General features: G+C 35.1%; 1 protein-coding gene across 3 annotated transcripts; it reads right to left on the minus strand.

The window, feature by feature from the left end:
- Positions 1–6657: 6657 nt before the first annotated feature.
- LOC128227838 (uncharacterized) lies at positions 6658–16718 on the minus strand. Of its 3 annotated transcripts, none has more exons than XM_052938719.1 (2): positions 15846–16037; positions 6658–8041 (listed from the first exon to the last, which is right to left on the minus strand). In XM_052938719.1, the coding sequence occupies exon 2, from the start codon at positions 8032–8034 to the stop codon at positions 7144–7146; it is 891 nt and encodes a 296-aa protein (XP_052794679.1). In that variant the 5' UTR covers positions 8035–8041; positions 15846–16037; the 3' UTR covers positions 6658–7143. The 3 variants fall into 3 exon arrangements, with proteins under 3 accessions (XP_052794679.1, XP_052794677.1, XP_052794678.1); XM_052938717.1 differs by lacking the exon at positions 15846–16037 and adding an exon at positions 16318–16718 and having other exon boundaries at positions 6659–8041; XM_052938718.1 differs by lacking the exon at positions 15846–16037 and adding an exon at positions 15692–15839 and having other exon boundaries at positions 6659–8041.
- Positions 16719–21599: the final 4881 nt, after the last annotated feature.

Here is a 21599-nt window from a genome sequence, read left to right on the forward strand (position 1 = left end):
TTTTTCGCACCCAAGAGGATATGGACACGAGCTCAACAGGGCGAACCATCCGTTGCCAAATAAAAAGGACATTACCTGTTTTTACACGGGCGGTCTCGGAATCATATCATGAACTTCTGTAACCTGTATGAATCTAAATAGTATAATCAGTACTATAATATGTATATGAAAGTTTTAAAAAATCCCATACATAAACGATTTGAAAAAATAGCAATTCAAATACATCTATAAGACTTAGGGCCAATTGTTAAGAACTTTTGTAAAAGTCATCGTTGTTAACTTTCAAATCGTAACTGCTCTGGAAGTGTATGGATACATTTGAGATCTGCTCTATATTTAAAAAAATATTAAGGCAGCATTTCAGTTTAACTTGTTTACATCTGAATATGTGAGCACATAATCAATTAATATGTCACGTATAAAAGTTAACATCGCCGTCGTAAATGACGATGTTAACTGAAAAAAAAATCCTGAGCAATCATGTCTTATAAAAACAAATAACAAATGGAAAACACGTTTAAATATATTAATATACTGATCATTCTGTTATTTGTGTTTGCACATTTAGGATGATGCTTTATTTTTGCATTACAAACAACGTTTCTGATTTGATTTATGATCAACATTACTTATATACTGTTATCTGCATGTCATATTTAACATGACCCTTGATTGGATGTCTTTATCTTATCTGATATTGTCTTATCATATCAGAGATTATCTTCACAGCCGATCTGAAATCATTTAAATCATAAACGAATTGAAACCGTTCAATGTACAGTTTACAATATAACAATCTGAGACAGTTTACATTACCAGGCAGCATTACACGCGTATTATATTCGCAACGTGATGCCAACAAGAGAGATTCGTCTTTGGAATCGTTTCCACCTAATAACAATCTGGCAGAATGGACCTCTATATCGTGCCTCTATACCACATCAAACCGGTCGTTTAATTACCACTGTGTGGGAACGGACACCGGATATAGCTCAAAATAGATAAGTAAACAGACAAGTATGCAGTTGTTTTTCTTTACCAGAGGTAAGATCTTGCTGTGTTAACGCATATCTACCGTATCCACAAATGAATCAAGTGTTTGAACTAAAAGCTGAATGCTAAATTTGCCTATGGTATACTTTAAAGTGCTTACGATTTAGCAGACCTCGAAAAACGTTTCTTCAAATCTGAGATGATCACCTCATCACTTACAGAATTTTGACAAGTGTTGTTATTTTTAGGAAATATATCGAATAAATAAAAAATCTGAATCGAAGGATTTCACTAGCATAAGCTCAACTAGTTTTATTGTAAGAAATTACAATGTAACTTTTAAAATGTTAAAGATATGCCCTTAGTAATGTTCAGAGTACAGTACTGAGGATAGCCGTATTTTATACTGGGGATAGTTTCAAAGTTGAGAAATGTGTCCTGGTGATAACGTGTAAAGTGGGACAAAAATTGATAGTAACACTGTTAATATACAATATACATGTATGTCTATTTCGAACTTTCAAATAATCTGCAAAAAGTGAAAGTACAATTTGATAAGAAATCATTGAGCAAACTTAAGTTAACAATGAGTTTGATCCATGCTATCCTAAATGAACGTATTTATGCAAGCTGCTGAAATATCAGGGTTGGTCACAATACATACTTTCTCACTGAAGTGAACGAGCAGAAACCATTATTCTGTTCTAAGTAATAGCAACATCGACCCAGGCTTAGAAAAAAGCTTCACGTGTTCAAAATTTGATCTCAATATCTCATTCCCTACTGATGACTTTCTGTGTGCAAAAAAGTACCTACTTGATTTTCAAAGCAATACTATATATATGAATAGCAAACACCATATAAATTCTACGGCCATATGTTTTGTGTTCCTCAATAAATCAGATTACCGGCGTATTTCAAATATTTAGATATTTGCGACTCGAACGTTGATACTTGTGAAAACACATAGTTGTTAACTAATCTGAATGAATGAAACAGTTTTAAGTGCATACAGATACAAAAAAACAGCAACATTTTTTTTGCTCTCATCCCTCGATATGGACATTATCAAACAATTTCCCTAGAGCTCCCGTATAGGTAAATGGCCGTAATCATTATCACAGTCTCGTTATTCTAAATACATCGTTACTATCCTCAGTCTACTTTATAGCTATCCCCTGTGCAATTATTTATTTGCTTCATCTATTCCCAGTACACCGCCAGGGCATCAAAAGGTATGAATATCTCCGTAACAACAAAACATATCGTATTGATATCTTACACATTACTAGATAATGTAATTACAATGAAATCGCTCGAATCAGTTTTTATTCTTATTTTTAATTTGTTGATTCATGTTTGAAATCGTACCACATAAATGAACATTTGTGCGCGATCATGCAACTTTCGGCGAGAATTTGGCTATTATACAAAAGAGGAGACACATTTCCATCAAAGTCGTATATTACACAGGATCAAGTTATTTAAAACTCTTCAATTTTGATATATATATAACCATAAAATACAAAAAAAATGATAGAAAAGTGTCCATGTGTCAAAATCAAACGCTTATCGATTTATCACCTTTTGAGCTATATCCGGTGTCCGTTCCCCCACAGTGATTAATACACACATTCAAAAAGCTATCGGTTTGCTTCGACCATATTTATAAAGCTTTATCCTTGTTACCTTGGCATTTGCCCACCGCGTTCTGGGTCCTCACCTGCTTTCAGAGAATACGTCATGAAGCAGGAACTTTTAATTCATAATTCTTAATTCAAACGAGTCTTTAGAGTAAAGTCCTTAGTGGAAATTTTAAATAACTACGCCATCTACTTGCAGCGTATTTAAATGTAAAACAAAATGACATTGTAAATCGTCAATATGCATCCGATGGTTGCCTTCAATGGAAGAGTGTTGAAGTATTCCGATTGAATACCTGGAACGGGTATGGTAGACAGCAAAAACGGTGTGTGCGAGTGAGACCAAGGTGTTAATTGTCTAACTATATAAAGCAATAGCAAATGGCCTTTTTAATTGATTTATATGGCAAAGGATAAACACTTCAGTAATACCTTTTTTATGTTTTACCTTCAGGCTCCGGGAAAGTGGCATTTCCGAAGCCCTAGTATTATGGTTACGAATTGCAACAGTACATTGTTTGTCTGGTGCTATGCCTGATACGGTTTTAATATCGGAGTCCCGCAAGGTTCAGTTATTGGGCCGTTACGTTTCCTTGTCTACGTTAATGATAGTGTTCGTAAAATAAATTCACCAGTACGTATTTTTGCAGAATATACGATCCCATATATCAGTGTCGATGACCCTTTGTTTGCTACTCATCAATTAAATTGTGACACGGAAAAAATCCATATGTGTATGGCTGGTATTATTTAACCCAGCAAAAAACCGAATTCCTTTCTTAAAAGAAACGAAACAACAGATAGGCACTTCGACCTGTCTTCATGAAAATTGTTTTAATAGCGGAGGATTAAATTAAAAAAAACATATGGGCGTCACACTCTCTTGTAGCTTTTCATGGCATAAACATATTCAGTCTGTCAAAACGAAGGCCTGGCAACGTATTTGCATCATGCGATTATTTCAAATGTCGTATATAGTAAATCGCTTTATTTCATATTTAACATGTATTCAGCCTCTGTTGAAATATGTACGTGTGGCTTTGGACAATCTTACGCAAGCCGACGAAAAGGACTTAGAGAGAGTTCAGCGCGAATCACTTCCAACGCAACACGAGTTGTTTGTATTTCAAATATGTATAGTAAAAGAACTACAATGTACTATACTTAAAGAAAAGAATGCGAAAAAAAGCTTACCCTCATCGTCGGCAACCACGGTACATTTTCCGTTACACTTCATAATGCTATACATACGAAGTAACGTATCGGGGGTATTCGACGATGGCTTACCCTATTCAACAATACCTTTTATTTTTAACGTCAGCTTGTCTTACCACACATATTCCGTCCCGATTCGGGGAAAACAATCCCTAACAATATTCGGAGTTCTGTTAACCTTCATAATATGTCTAGTAAAATCTACAAATAATTGTGGACACGTACCGTTTCTAATTCACTTTACCCCTATATAATGCCCAAAGACATCACCTATTCGACAAATTGTCTGCTATCAAGTGTTTGTCATCTCAGCTACTACCGATTTGATCCAAAAAGCCAACTTCCCAACTCAAATATATTCGACCACGTCAAACTGGGCGCTTTTGATCTACTTAATATAAATAAAAAGAAGCTTGATTTGACATCTGACCTGACCCGTCTATGCCCTCCTATACTTCTCTTGGGCCGGTGGCCTTTAGCAAATAAAATATTGAACCTCCCTGTTTCTTTCCATGTCCTGTTCGAATGCATTTTATCATCTACAACTTGAAACTTTTGTTATTCAATTTCCACCTTATTCATCACTTTATAACATGTATAGATATTATTCAAAACAGCATTTACACCAGCAGCTTGAAAGAATGACATAAACGAGACAACGTTAATACTGCAAAGCTTCATTCTCAATTCTGTCGTGATTATTCTGTTTTGTGCATAAACTTATTTGATCATGGCGTACTACCAGTCGATCAATATCTTTGAACTGCTTTTTTAAATTAAAATGAATAACGTTTAAACCAATATTCTGGTTTTCTGTTGGTCTAGAGTGTCACACCACAATTTTGATTTAAACATTCTATTGTTGTTGGTGTTTTATTTAAATTAACTATGACCTTCACCTTCGTCATAAAGTAACATGATTCACATCCCAGTTCACAGTTTACCTACCTAGTTGTTCGATCCGAGATCAGGGGCTGAGTGTGAGGACTATTTCTGTTTCCAGACCATTCCAGGTGATTATTAACTGACCTTATGTTACCTGGGATCGTCGCTGACTTTTGATAATTAACACACTGTCACAGAGACAGCGCGCTCGACTATTCCGCCGCTTTTCGGTGTATGGATTGAAAAGATTTGGCTAAATATGCATGGATCAGTTAGATTAGATTTCAATGCAATACCTGATGTGCTGAGATATTTGCATAAATTGAATTGGAAAATATTTGAGGTGGTATCCAAACTTAAATGTAAATTCTAAGTCGAAAAAGGGGCATAATTCTGTCAAAATTCTCATTACAGTGACCTCCTCCTGTGTACAGGTTGGGGGCATGATGGTGAACAAGCGTGCAAAGTTTCAAAGCCAGATGTCAATGGACTTTGAAAATATTTGAGGTGGTACGCAAATTTTAACGTAAATTTTAAGTCGAAGAAGGGGCATAATTCTGTCAAAATGCTTGATAGAGTTACCTCCTCCTGTGTACAGGTTGGGGGCATGATGGTGAACAAGCGTGCAAAGTTTCAAAGCCAGATGTCAATGGACTGTGAAAATATTTGAGGTGGTACGCAAACTTTAACGTAAATTTTAAGTCGAAGAAGGGGCATAATTCTGTCAAAATGCTTAATAGAGTTACCTCCTCCTGTTTATAGGTTTGGGGCATGATGGTGAACAAGTGTGCAAAGTTTCAAAGCCATATGTCAATGGACTTTGAAAATATTTGAGGTGGTACACAAACTTTAACACAAATTCTTAGTAGAAAAAGAGGCATAATTTTGTCAAAATGCTTGATAGAGTTACCGCTTTCTGTGTACAGGTTGGGGCATGATGGTGAACAAGTGTGCAAAGTTTCAAAGCCATATGTCAATGGACTTTGAACATATTTGAGGTGGTACACAAACTTTAACACAAATTCTAAGTAGAAAAAGAGCCATAATTTTGTCAAAGTGCTTGATAGAGTTACTGCTTTCTGTGTACATGTTGGGGGCATGATGGTGAACAAGTGTGCAAAGTTTCAAAGCCATATGTCAATGGACTTTGAACATATTTGAGGTGGTACACAAACTTTAACATAAATTCTAAGTCGAAGAAGGGGCATAATTTTGTCAAAATGCTTGATAGAGTTACCTCCTCCTGCGTTTAGGTTGGGGGCATGATGGTGAACAAGTGTGCAAAGTTTCAAAGCCATATGTCAATTGACTTTGAAAATATTTGAGGTTGTACACAAACTTTAACATAAATTCTAAGTAGAAAAGGAGGCATAATTTTGTCAAAATGCTTGATAGGGTTACCTCCTCCTGAGTTTAGGTTGGGGGCATGATGGTGAACAAGTGTGCAAAGTTTCAAAGCCATATGTCAATGGACTTTGAAAATATTTGAGGTGGTACGCAAACTTTAACATAAGTGGTTACGCCGACGCCGACGCTCGGGTGACTAGGATAGCTCTCCTTATTCTTCTTAATTGACCACTCTAAGCTTAAAGTACAGTCAACTTGCGAGAGCTATTTCTAATATAAAACTATGCCAATGACTGTATTGTCTATAGAAACGAACTAATTACACAAACGTTTGCCAATGTGTTGACATTTGACCTACTGACACCTACAGATGTTTATAACTCATTAGGCTCTTATCGGTATTCTGCCTACCACGTTTGATGAGTCTTGTATGCATGTAAAAATGATCTGTTTTTGTTGGAGCGTTTCTCACTATACATAAAACCTGGTTGACATTGACACTGGTTTATACCTTTCGATACAAATAACTAATGTGAAGTAGTTGGAGTACGGTTATTGAATAATAAGCTTTGATTCCCTTTTATTTCTTTACTACATAGCAAAAAATATAATAAAACATTACATAATAATAACAAGTAATAATTATGAAACATGTGCTTAAACGAATACAAGTGTAGTAACGATATATGTATATAATGTTTTCAAATATAAAAAAAAAACGTGCAATTCTAGAATGTTTCTTTAAATGCTCCAAAGGCCAAAATGTTAATAAAAGACATTCAATTTAAAAAAATATTTGCTAGAAAAACTTGAAGCAAAATTGAAACATCGCACGTGTCTAAACCATAACTGTTATATGTTTTGCCGAATCACTACAACTATATAAATGCCTTTGTAATCGTGTATCTTCGGTTATGATTACACTTTTATCATCTATGATCATATATATTTCAAAGTGATTATAGTTCATTTCACCAGAATCATTCATAATGACACATATTTACGCTCTTTCTACCATCAATAATGTGTGATCATAAAACTATCAGTCTCATGTTCCCAGTTATTCACCATCATCTTCCGACCGCTCACTCGGCTCATTTTCGGAGCACGCTTCTGGCGGTGCACCCTCTATCGGCGTACACTGTACCTGTACATGTTGGTTTTTCCAAGAGACGTTTTTACACGTGCCATTGGAGGTTATCACAGCTATAACTTCATCTATCGAGCTCCCTTCTACAGGCCTTGTCTCAATTTTTACAATTCTTTTTTCATCTGTCCCATGCTTCTGGTTGTATTCGGCGAATATAGCGTTAAGGTTCGTGATGTAGTACGTCTTCACGATTTTGTCATCTCGTTTTCGTCTTATGGACACTGGTAGAGTTTTCTTTGGCAACGATAGGGTCGTAGTTACCGTGAAGTCAAGTATTGAGGGTTGTTCATAAACGAACAACGTCGCACGGGCGCGATTCCAGCGCGGAACCACAACGTTTGTATCGATATTCCAAGTGAGAGTCTCGGTAAACTCTTGGCCTTTGGTTTCAGTCACCGACAAGGACCCATTCACTCCACCCCCAAACTTAACAATACCCGCTAGGTCCACTTCCAGATTAGTTTCAGCACCAATAGTGTAGTTCTCCTGTAGCTCAATACTAGTAGTCGCAGTAGTCTCCCTTGATGTTGAAAACGTGTAGCTCTGTTTCGTGTTGGTTTTATTCTCGTACTCCGAATAATACAACTCCACGTTTCTCTGATTCACGTTCCCGGTCACCGGTCTCTCTTTACTCTCAGTCCTGTGTGTGAAATCGAGGTATCCCCAGCGTATGTCGAAGTAAAACTTAGGTTTTCTGTTGAAGATGCCCCTTATACATCCCAAATCGTCTTGAAAACAGCTCCATACATACTCTTCAATAAGCTCCTGCAGGTTAATTTGGTAAACCTTGTCCTCTGACATCTTGATTCTGGAATAGATAAGCGAAATATAAAGATAATGAAAAAGAATAGTTCTAACACAGAAACTGTAATAGGGATACCAGCGCATGTCGATATTTTTCAGTTGATCAGGGAATACTTCTGTCACTCATTCACTTCTTCTAACAACGCTGAAACCAGTGCTATGACAATATTAAAAAGGTTGTAAGACACGACGTACACATGTACTTCTACATGTAGCTACACGTGCATGTAAAAGCTGCAGTTAAACTTCTGCTGAGAAACTTCACTACAAACTTGTGCTGGTATGCTTGCTGATACTCGCATACATCACTGTCCGTTGTGCTATCGTACACTCCATTTGAATTTCCAAGATGTGTGTGGTGTACAGAAAGTAGCCTACACATAGACGCACCTGCACAAGTAGTATTGACAACCTCCCTTTTACCTCGATTGTTGCACACAGACGAGCTCTTAAAAAAGTTGTAGAAGGTGTATGAAACATTGATTCAAATGATTTGCTTATTTTCAATATCTTCAAATCTATGCTAGACATTGAAAGAAAGTGCTCGTAGTGTCTGCGTTGTATCTTTGTTGTCATAATTTCAAGCTCAAAATTTAAGTCAATTGTTGCCGTACTGACAATAAAACTATAGTTTACACATATGCCAGGAAAATTGGTTCAAGAACATAAGACATAATGACCATTATTTTTAATTAGTTATGACGAGTTTGTATTCTCAAATAACGTTAAAAGGCAAACAAGTTGATTTTAAAGGAATATAAAAAAATGTTTGAATTATTTATGCTTCAAAATGTGTTTCATTTGTGTCGCTTTTTTAAACTTCAAAATTGATGATTGTATTACATATACAATACAATAAATCTATCAATAATTTGTATTTGATAAGGTTAATAGTAAATTTGCGCTTGAGTGACTAGTGGGCAGGAAATAATTTATAGAAAAGCCTAAGCGTCCACTGATGTCGGGTTGGTAATCTTTATGTTCTTGTCTTACAATGTATAGAGGATAAGTGTTTATTTGTTTGAGTGAGCGCCAAGAGCTATAAAAGGGAAATGTTTACTTTTGATGTGCTCGTGTGAAATATATTGTGGTCTTACACAGAAATATACAATGATTATGTTTATTGAATGCCTTTGAATGATAGAAAATGACAGTTAATTGTAGGTTTGTTTCAGAAAAGCGCACCGACTTGTATGCGAACGTCGTTGCAAGTGTGTCCCAGCCCTGTGCGCGCTGAGGTTGATTTGCAAGTGAGAGGGGCAAATATTTCAAAAATATCAATTATCTATAAATCTGTTGAATTAATGCAATCCGAAAATGTTAAAGTTAATAGAAATTTAGCCATGTATATTAATTATGCATTTAGTTTAAGAAACAAGTATCATTATTATTATGACTAGTGATAGCCTATATAAACGTTATTTCATACTGATATCTCGCTGTCATATATTGTCATGTATTGATTTTACTCTACATGTATACAATAGTTATTAGTTTTGTATTTTACGCGATGTCATTTATGTTATGTATATTATAAATATGGCATTGATCACTTGACAACTTAAATATATTTATTATGTTCTCAAATGTATACACACGGACAGTATGTCTACATGTATTTCTGAATAAACAACATATAAATTTCGGGAAAGCATGTGATAGACGTTTTTTGTTCTCTTTAAAGACGATGTGCACAAATATTTATGCATAATAGTTACGCATACAATTTTACTAATAATCAATGTGACAAAGATGATACATACTAAATTTGCATACATACTACTTATTACTATTAGCAAGTGGCGAATGCACGTACATAAACAGTATCGATACATAATCATTATGCGCAATGACTTTTGTTAATGGAATGTTAATTGCGATTTCCTAATGGTATACGCTAATCGACATAAACCGCCGATATCCAAAACTATATTACTCACATTAGTCGATTTAGGTAAATCACACCTTGTTTTTATTACTTCAAATGCATGATGCACCGCAAAAAAACATTAAACGAACGCTTATGTGCCATTTGTAATTTATTAGAAGACGAGTATCATTTTGTTTTAGAGTGCATATTGTATACTGAGCTCAGTGTTAGATAGCTACCTAGTCCGCCCAGTTGGCTCAATCGGTAGAGCATTGGACTCTGAATTGGACAACCCGGGTTCGATTCCCGGGCGGACCAGGTCACTTCTGTTGTGATTGGTTATGAAATCCTTTCTACGGCCATTCGCACTGTACCACTGCCCCTGGCATGTACAGAAGTTGTCAGTTCCTTGCAGAGGTGAAGGCACCCAGTACTGGTTCTGCCCAGGATAGGTGTGCGGTGGTTGAACTGTCACTCTGGGACCCTTCAATGTGCTCACGCCGGGACCCGGAGTATAAACTACTAAACACCACCACCGCTACTTAGGTATTATAGACAACGTCCCAGTATGCATAAATTAATTAACTTTTTAATATCGAAAATGAAGTAATTTTGAAAAAAATGTGTGTATATTTTTAAAGCAATTAAGAAACACTACGTTAGACTCCATGTATAGATTTGTTGTAATTGTCATTTATTTGTTTGTTAAGAAGTACACAGTATCTGAATCAAGTGCTCTTATGAAGACAAAGGTTAAAATTAACTATTAGTGCACCTCTCTTTATCTGCATAATTATGCATTTATCATTATAATTTAGTGTTTACTGTGGTATTGCTGCTTTTGTCGCCATTGTATATGAACATGTTTTGCCAGATGGGGCTATGACCTTCTTGGAAATAAATGTTCTGTTCTGTTCAGTTCTGTTCTGTGTACGCTGCAAAGTTTCTTACAATATTTACATTTTTAAACTGCAAACGTAAAACTGTTATAGACATGTTTGGTCTAGTACTGTAATATCGAATTATATTTATCTTATGTTACTCAAGCATATGAGGGCAATGCATTCCTTGCTAATATAAACATATTTATTTTACAACGATTGTGAAACAAGTTATTAAAACATATTAATCACTCTCGTTGACAAGATGTTGCGCGAGAGTGTGATCTTGTGTTGTGGGGGAAACCGGAGTAACCGGAGGAAACCCACTTGTCTGGCTTGGTGACCACAAACCAAACTCGCTAGTCCTACTGTTTTCTTTAATTTGAACCCAGGCATGGCTGTTGCCGGGCAGTATCAAACTAAAGCGTTAATTTGTGGATAAAACTAATTTCCATAAGCCTTTTAACTAAATAAATAACGTTACCAGGCAACTAAACAAAACTATCAAATATAAAATACTAAATAACCAATTAATATTAATTAAATTGAATACTATAAAAAAAAAGCATTACGATGAAATGGTTGCACAAATACTGTTTTGTAATAAATGACAATAAAGTGACTTCGATCAATATTCAATAGATGTGTTTCAGTGGTTGACAGCTGTCCTGCTTTTATGCGAATGATCTAAATGTTCGCACACTACTCCTAATTTCCTCCGGGAATTATTCAATGAATAATGTTTTCTCTCATTCGCGGGGGTCCTTGCGATTGTTAAGAAATATACTTGGCCAGATAAATATCGTATAAGTATATGTTTCTGTTTGTTGTTGTATCATGACAAAGGCTTAACTGTTTTCGTTCATCAAATAGAAAGGAAAATCTCTGCAATTACTTACAAACTAGGTACGTGAACTTTTTACCCCTTAATGGTATGACATTAAACAAACGTACAGAAGAGGTATCAACTTACTGGCTAATGATGATGGCCAAATAGAACTGACCTCAACATCACACAAATGCTTAAATCAAATCAATCCATTTTACCACATTGCATTACAAGGTGTTCAACATCATATGTGTTATAACTCGTTTTACAAGCGCATTTTTTTATAGAATATGTTGATTAAAATCTTTAATTAAGGTTCAAATGAAAGAAATAACAACAAGAAATAAAACTGAGCACAACTCGTCGATTTATTTTAAAATTTACTCAAATACATATGTTTGCTCTATAATTAGTGTGGGTTTTTTTCTTTAAGAATGTTGATCATACTATGATTTTATGTGGTAAAATAAGTTGAATTTGAAATTTGACTTGGGTGATTTTTGTAATATTGGGGCGAATGGCTGTATTTTATATTAGACTTAAGTCAATCTTATGGTCATACATAATTTACTTCATTTACTTCATTGGTCAGTTATTAGTTACAAGTAATCCGATTAGCTACATCGTTCTTATATCCAATTAAGACCAATATTGAATAACAGCGCAGTGCAAATATTCCGGATCTTGGAGAAACATTCATTCTTAATTCATTGCTACATGCATTCATTTTCTAAAGAAAAGTATGATTATAAACTAACTGTAGTATGAAATTGAAGGTAAAACTATATAAAAGCAAGGGACTGAAAATACCATCTCAAGTCATTATACATGCAGTATTCATGTCTGGATCTGTTCAAACTAAGATCATGTACATCAAAACGCACCATAACGAGAAACACACGCACGGTAATTGTTCCGGAACATATGAAACATTTCATTTTGCTCATCAATTATTTACTCTGGCAAGAACGAGGATCCAAACAATTTGTAACAGTAACAGAACACGATAATTAACAGAAAAGAAAATGCCATCCCGCAGTGTTAATGCCGAATATTTCCCCCTTTATTATTTTACAGGTGAATCACTCTGTATCATGGGCTAATGGATTTACATTCCTTTCTATATGGATTAGAAAGCAGATGTCCAAATATTAATACAAGATTTGTGTTTTATCGTAATAGCATCAGGCCTTTGGAAAAAGAAGGTTTTGTTATCACAAATAATTAAGTACAAAATCTTCAGGCATATAATATAGTGGAGCGATTGATTATCTATACACCCTATTCTGAATAAGTGAGTGCAATTTAAAAAGATACTTAATTTTGGGGTATTTATTATCTGAAAGAAATCTCTTTCATAAGTGAATTGTAAGCGAATAATTTCTTTAGCAAGTAAATATAAAGGCCAAAATATTTTTTGTGTGGTAATGGTTACATATTGTCCATCAATTTAGAAACAAATTTCGAACTTAATCACCTTAATATAAAAAACACTCCAACATTGTTTTTCGAGAGATATCAAAACTGTAGGGTCGGCTCCTTTTCGGAACTCCTCGGCCATTTTCTATCGAAAACAACCTCGGATGTATATGGACGGTTTACAATGTCAGAAATCTGTACACTTTAACTACGCTGCAAGTAGATCGCGTAGTAACTTCATTTCAGCAGTTAAACTTAATGACTTAACTCTTGGGAATCTTAATTATGTTTACAATAATACACTTCACTGGCAATACATTTAAACTTAGATATACAAATACGCGTTAAAACACTACCATTAATTAATAATATAATTCAAAATTTTACCAACTACTTCTACTGATGTACCGGCATAAATACGAGGTTGTATTCGATAGAATATGGCCGAGAAATTCCGAATGTTTTTTTCGTAGGTAAGATCGGGGAACCCAAAACCAGAATAATTGTTATAGTAAAAAGTATTTGTATACAATTTGAAAACATGTAAGGAAAAGTTTGTAAAGTGGTTTTGAATTTCATTGTTACTTTTATTAAGGTTATCGACAAATATGTTTAAAGTGAAACTTCTTTTAATGACAGCAATAAAAGAATAATACTTTATTTTCTATTTGTAACATAAGTAAAAGTAATTCACTATATTTTCTGTCAGAAAGTAATTTCGTTTGAAATCTGAGACCAGCAATGCAATAAAAAGAACGTTAAGATTGAACAAGAGCTTCATATATACATCTGTCACCGATCTGACTAATAAACTAAAGCTTTAATTTTTGGAAAAGCGAACATGAGTGTCTTTGTTGCATTGTTTAATCTTTCACGGAATCATTCACTATTCCCCTTGAATTATTCTGCTAGATATGTGATTTCAAGTTTTTGTAAATAAAGTTAACGGAACTATTATAAGAACAGGCAGTCTTTTCGGTAAAGATAGAGCCTAATAATGTAGTTGATCGTCATTATCATCAAGATAATTTCATTTTAAAGTTCAGACATTCTTGATAAATGTAAACATCATACAAATTATACCGATACAAATAGGTGAACCTGGCTTTATCACTTCACCTCCTCATCCCAACACCTCCCAACCCACACCTCAGATTACTTTTTAAAAAAAAGTAGTAAGAAACGCCAAAAAGCCCAAGTTCTGACTAGTATTGTTTAAATCGCCCCCCCCCCCCCCCACCCCTGCCAACACTTTTAACACACTAGTTTTCGGTTCTGAGAGAGGGTCTCAAGTAAAAAAAGGTTATGCCTCTAAGCTACGCTTTAACGTCAAAGCCTAGATCCGCTCCTGATTATTATGTTATAAGTGATTTAAGATGCTTCGAGAAAATCAACCCTGTCTTTTGGAAGAGAACAGGGCGCCAACGTAACTTGTCTTTTTCTTCCGCAGATATGACGAATTATTATTATTTTTATAACCAAAAACAATTGTTGAGCATGATCTGGGGACTTGGAAGTCACGATGGCGTGTCTAACCAGATTTGTCAGCAGAACTGTGGTGTTATAACCCGTCAAAAAAAAGACGAAAAGACTGCGTGATCACCAACGATATGCTCTTCCACACAAGGCTACATGATCACAGTATCAGTATATATTATACACGCTTCCATACATGACTACATGATCAGAGTATCAGTGCATACGACATACGCTTCCATACAAGACTACATGATAACAACATCAGTATATACGATATACGTTTCCATAGAAGACTACATGATCACATTACCATTTTTACGATAAACGTTTATATACAACAAAAAATATAATTAACCCAGTATCAGAATATATGATATACGCTTCCATACAAGATTACAATATCACAGTATCAATTTATACGATATACGCTTCCATAGGGGTAGACATCGACATCACACTATTCAAATAAAGCAAATACAATATATTATGTAGTATAACCATAATATAAACCTAGTAAGGAGAAGTTAGTATTTCCATTAACGTTTCAGGTAATTGATCACCGTTTCCGTTACGTGGCAAACGCGACTAGTTTCACTGCTCGGAAGTGAAATGTCAATATCTTAGCGACCCAAGAGGGCAGTTGAATGCCCATTAACACCGGCAACCATCAATTAATAGCGCGTATTTTGTCAGGATATGAATTATCCGTATGTTTTCTGTTTGCTAACGGTCTGGCTTAATGAATGTTGGTAAAAAATAATGACTTGCAGCGGTATGATCGATTATAAACAGTCTAGGAAATAATGTGGAGGTTATGTGAATGTACACTGCTGTAGTTGTAGTATGAAGTTTCGACCGCATAGAAATATGGTATTCGATATAAAAAAAAATAATTGTATACAATTTATTCTTTCATATGAACTTTACTGTTTGATGTGAAACAAGATCGCGTCTTCGCATATTTTTTTGCTTTATGACTCATATTCATTCATATATTGATATCCAAATGATAATTAAGATTAAGATAATTATTTAAAATATACTAAATAAATTTATACATATATGAAATCATAAGAAAATTTAAGTTATATACTTAAATTTCCTTTGATATATGCTTGATTCTCTCAACCTTTGACGTGGAAAAAAATAAAAGATAAAGATAAAAAAAAAACTAACCGCTTAACTTCCGCTTCACCTTAAGTATTCATGAACGTCCAAAGTCCACTGTTTTCGATGAAAAGATCCAACATAAAAGTAAAGATAAATATTTTTACTTTTTCTTAAACAGTCAATGGATAGAAGCCCACAGTGAACAATGAAATATTGATACCTTGCTCCCAATCAAATCGAATGTTGTGTGTATGGCTTATTTTTCACGTTACAAAGGCAGCCATTTTACATTCGAACATATTTCGAATATTTCGTATTTTTGCACTTGTATATCAAGTAATTAAGTACGTTTTCACATCGAAGGATTGATTTCGAAGCCCTTTTGTACAATATAACAGTCGTAAAAGCAACAATTGACTAAAGTATTTGTACAATTATGACTAATTTTGACGCAAAATGGCGACAAAAGAGTCTGTTCCGGTATGTTTAAGTATTTTTCACTTAAACTCGATAATAATCGCTTTCATTCATTAAGTGTTGTCAAGTTTATACGAATTTGCAGTTGTTCTGTAAGCCATGAATTGACATTTAACTGAACATACCAGAGGAAAAATAATAACGCAATTTATTCTACTTTTAAGGTCACTAAATTGATCTTCATTTGGGAATAAACAGAATAAAAACATACAAACCTCAGAAATTATTAACAGTAAGAATCCTTCTTCCCGATTACTATAAAATATAGCACAGAATGGCTTTAAATATTGTTTAATTGTTTAATAAATTCCGGAAAAAAACGCGAATATCACAAAACCTCCGCCATCAGCTAAGCCCGGCGAAAAAGCATATTATAATATTGAGGCTCAGCTCTGCAATCATTGGCTATAGAAGATCAGCGTAGATCACGTGCTGCGCCTACACTGTGTACGATATATTAAATATTACTGTGTCTACTGGTTTTCGCAATGTATGCTTTTTTCTCAAAAAGTAACTTTATTCGAAATAGTTTTGCTTTTCAATTGTTGTCAAAAAAATTCACTAGATCGCGGTAGTTTACTTTATAACACATTGTAAATACACGGAAAACCATTTGTATCACTCGATAGTCAAGTGACAATACGGAAGATGATACTTCAATAATATCGACGTAAAGTAACATCAAAGTTATTTACTTATTCAACCATTGTGGTTAGTATGCATATTCATATAAAAGTGTTTATATTCTTATAAAATCTCATATAAAAGTGTTTATATTCTTATAAAATCTCATATAAAAGTGTGTGGTTTTTATTTACAATAATTATAGTTAAATGCTCGAGAATTTGTTATTTCTGAAATAACTTCGACATCGACTTAGTGGTCAACAACATGTGGCTGGGCCTATCAGTTACCAGCAGAGTAAAACTATTCAGTCAATTAAGATTATGTTTTATATGAAAAAAATGTGGTTTGTAATATTTGTTATAGTTATTTTAGTAGCATTCAATTCAGATACAATTTAAGCACATTTCATATAGCATATATATTTATCGAACATCAAATTGCAACAATTAAACTAGTATATGAATGATTATGTTATACGGGTAAAAACGAAAGCAGAGCTTAAACTGTTTCTTCTCCGGGTTGATTTTTTTTGTAACCAGGAAGTGATTTCAAGTTATTATTGTTTGAATGACGCTATTATTTGGAAAAAAAAATACTTGATTCCGCAAGAAGCCACATTGCATTGTGTATTAGAAAGACACGAACCTTTTGTCATTAAAACAAATTTGTATCTGAAAACGTTTCCGATTTAATACAAAACGGAATTTCAACAAATCCCGGATCAAATATCGTCTTTCGAAATATTTGCTCAACTCTTTAAAAGACCAAACAAATAGCATATGGTTAATGTTTTAACCGTACAAAATATTTTACCTTAGAACAGAACAAAACTTTAACTTTTAATTCGTTTTCATTTTCCCCACCTTAGCCCCCCACTGTGTGTAGAAAGTCAATACTGGTATTCAATATTTAACCTCAGTTAATATTATGGTCATAGATCATTGACTTCATTCAATTTATTGGTTAGTTAATGATAACAAGTAATCCGATTAGCTACATCGCTCAAATAAGAGCAACATTGAATACCAGCCCAGGTTAAACACGTTCTAGAACCTTATGACAGTAGCAGTTTTCTATTCAAACAGTTTTCGGGTACAATTGGACACGATCTTTAGACAATGAGGATGGGAAACAACCGTTGGCATGGTAAACAATCCCAAGTCCTGCTTCCGGTATGAGAGCGAGTTCAGCCAATGACTTGACTTGACACCACGTGTATTTCACTGCATCTGAAAGAGGGCTCATGTTAAATATCCACACGAAGCTTGGTCGTTATCTTTCAGGAGTTGGCGCCATTCCGATCCGTCTGTAAAATAGAAGAAGGTGACACTGTATCTCTATCAATTCAATAAAGCAAAATAGTGTAACTTGGTTTCTTGTCACATGATGGTCACGTGTTCAAGTCACCACGATGCCAGTAACAGAAAACAACTCTGGCTCTTTTCGCTTACTTGATTTACATTTTTTTTTATCTTGAGACTGGTTGCAGAGACTCAAACTTACACTATAGTGTAATGTTTTACATGTCTTCATTATGAATAAGGGAAACTTCATTGTTATGAAATCACGTGCAGGTTCATAAACAGATACAAACATGTGTAAATTATGCACTAGTCAATTGTAACCACGCCCCACCTCCTCCCAGGTCCGAGGGTATACCGGGAATAGCCGGGGAAATGGGCCATGTTTTACCTTCCAGGAGGCCCCGCAGTGCCGGGTATATGCCGTGGTTTTGTCTTTTCGCCAAATATAGTGGGGAATGGGCCTAACCGAGGGTACGGGGGCATTTGACGGGGATTTTACCAGCAGTTCGTCCCCGGCGCGGGACGGGGATTTTACCCGGGCTTGGCTGGACGGAAAGTCAAAGTCCCCTGTATTCCCCACTGGTGCATTAGCATATCTGAGATATGCCGTTAGTGTGAATTTTGGGGCAAACATTTAATCGATTCACATTTTTGTAAAAGCAACCACGCAATCTTTTTAATGCACATGACTGTACTTCATAGTATCTCTGTCTGTATTTGTTATAGATGTATGTCAAGCAGGATCAAAGTAAAAATATTCACCAATGAATTGCAAGACGAGTCATACTTCGTAATTTATTTGTTGTAAACGAATTTACCAACGGTAACAGTTGTAATTTTGCAAAGTGTTCAAGTATCTTTCATACACTTTCATTTTATGCTTTCCAGTGGTTTAAATAAAATACAATTCATAGTTTACTGTTTCCCTGTTATGACATTTTAACCTACTCTCGGTTCCAAATCAAATGTTTGTGTGCAAAGGTGTGGGACACAATTTCATCGAGGTCATTTCCGAAAAGTCTTTACGTTCGCATACAATTTGGGCCAATTTTTTAAATAAAAATACCATTACGTGTCTTTTATATCATTTAAGGCATATAATTAGAAAGAATTATGCTCGTTTCAGTGTAAGATCGCAATATATAACTTATTAAAACAAAACGTAAATAATTCTCTCATGGCCTCGCCGCTCATGGAATATAGCTTTTGGTGATGCGGTGAACCCCTATTTTTGCATAAAGTTATATCGTACCAAAATGGCGTCTACTTTCCGATTCCGATGAATATTCCGATGAATAAATAAAACATTTAAGCATGTTAACAGGTTGTCGACGTGATATATATATATATATGTGAAGGGTTTAGTAGTTGACCCGAATGTGGGATATACGGGGCGCAGGAAACCATAGCTTTGCTCTCACCTGATATGGTTTACTTTGCCCCGTATATCCCATATCGGGTCACCTACTAACCCCGTAACTAATAATTTCATACATGTAATGCACCAGTCAATTGTAACCACGTCCCCCCAGGTCCGGGGGTATACCGGGGATAGCCGGGGAAAAGGGCCGTGTTTTTACTTTCCATGTGCCGCGGTGGTTTTGTCATAGCGCCAAATTTAGCGGAGATTGGGCCTTATGTAGAGTCTCTGGGGTGCGAGGGCATTTGGCCGGGGTTTAACCATCAGTTCGTCCCCGCAGGGCGGGGATTTTATCCGGGATTGGCTGGACCGAAAGTCAAAGTCCCGGCTATTCCCCGAACCTGGGGGGCCGTGGTTATAATTGACTGGTGCATAATAATGAACGTTGGCTCTAGCAATGGACAATACTGGGATGTGCAATTGATGTTCGTAAAGTTCAGGCTTAGCTGGGCTGTGAAGACAAATACCAGCTGATATGTATCGCTATTAAATCCGTTCCATGGATAGAAACCACTACTAATATATTTTCTAAGAGGCGGAGAGAACGTTTCCATGGAGGGGCTCGAACACACGACCACTTGGGCTAGTAGCTGACATCTATACCATTAGAAAACTCTGTACCTACAATCGATGTCTGACCCATTAGTATCAGGATAAGTAATAACCATAGCAACTGTTCTACATGTACCAAATTATAGGAGAACTTTTGTATCGTGGTGTTAATGGCAGAATATACCGAAGGGAAATAAATAAAAACATAATCTAATTTGATCCGTACCAGATACAAGGAACGGCGCCTCATCGTTAATAAAAAAAAGTCTAATTTAAGGCGGCTTACTTTAGCAGGCAGCATTTAGCATTTGTAATATATGCGCGGTAAAAATTGTCTTTAGTATCGTTTCCAACTGCTAACGCTCTGACAGAATGGACCTTTGATATGTATCGTGCTATTGCATCATGCCATCAAATGTTCTTTTTTAAAAGCTAGCTTTTGGTTTATCCCTCACCAGGATTTGATTTAAGCATTTAAGGTTGTGACCTTGACATTAGACCAGCGCGTACCGGGTCCAAACCTGCTTTCAAAAAACACGTCATGTAGCTACGGGCGGGTATGATATACAGCACTATAGAAATACGCGAGTAGAAAGGATATATAGCCACTATTATTTTATTTATTGTATATTTAATTATCTTATTTAGTTATTTTGACATTATTATTTACCGTCATCGTTATGTTCATTTTCCAAATTATATGTTCATATCTTATTGGTAGGTTTTCAATTTGTATTATTGTGTTTGTATCATTGTTTTCATATTTAATAATATTGCTAACTTATTACGTGCAGTATAATAACCCTTGCTTTATATTGTTTGTAAACATATTCTATATCGACTTTCACATGTTATTATAGCACGTGTATGGATGATAAACTGTTCAAATGAACGTTCAAACGCAGTGAATGTCAATTCGGAACTGTTAATAAATCTGAGTATTGTAAAAACTTTTCCAAAGTGTGGTGAGTGCAAGGTTTAAATTATCGAATTATTTAGCACTAGCAAATAATTCCTTTAATACTGGTGTAGGAAAGAGGATAAATTCTACACACATCCTATATTTTCTATCATACAGATGGTTTGACCACTGGCACCGGATTTTTAAACTCAATCATTTTTATTTTTTTAATCAAAACTAAAAATATAATACCGAAAATGTGAAAAAATATTGAAAAATATAATATGCACTTTGTACTGTACTTTATACTATATACAGTTCAAAGTGCAGGTTATGAAAAAAAATAGTTTTCAATAGTTTTTAACATTTTTGGTATTGCAAGTTTTAGTTTGGAATTATAAGATTGTTTTGCTTTAAAAAAAAATGAATGAGTTTGAATATCCGGTGCCAGTGGTGTTGACCATCGCAAAAACTCCTGACCTAGTCGAATCCATACACATTAAGCGATAGACAGGCGTTTCGTGTGAAGACGTTCTAAGTCATTTTTCCAGAAAGGAAATTGAATGTCTAGTATTCCCGACTGACCTATTCAAGAAAACTCTTATTTACGATTGTGTGTTATGGAGGCAGATGGAATCAGACAATCATTAGATGTACAACAGATATGGGGAGTAAATTAAGCCTGTTTAAGGC

This window comes from Mya arenaria, chromosome 3 (assembly GCF_026914265.1).
Source record: "Mya arenaria isolate MELC-2E11 chromosome 3, ASM2691426v1".
Lineage (NCBI taxonomy): Eukaryota > Metazoa > Mollusca > Bivalvia > Myida > Myidae > Mya > Mya arenaria.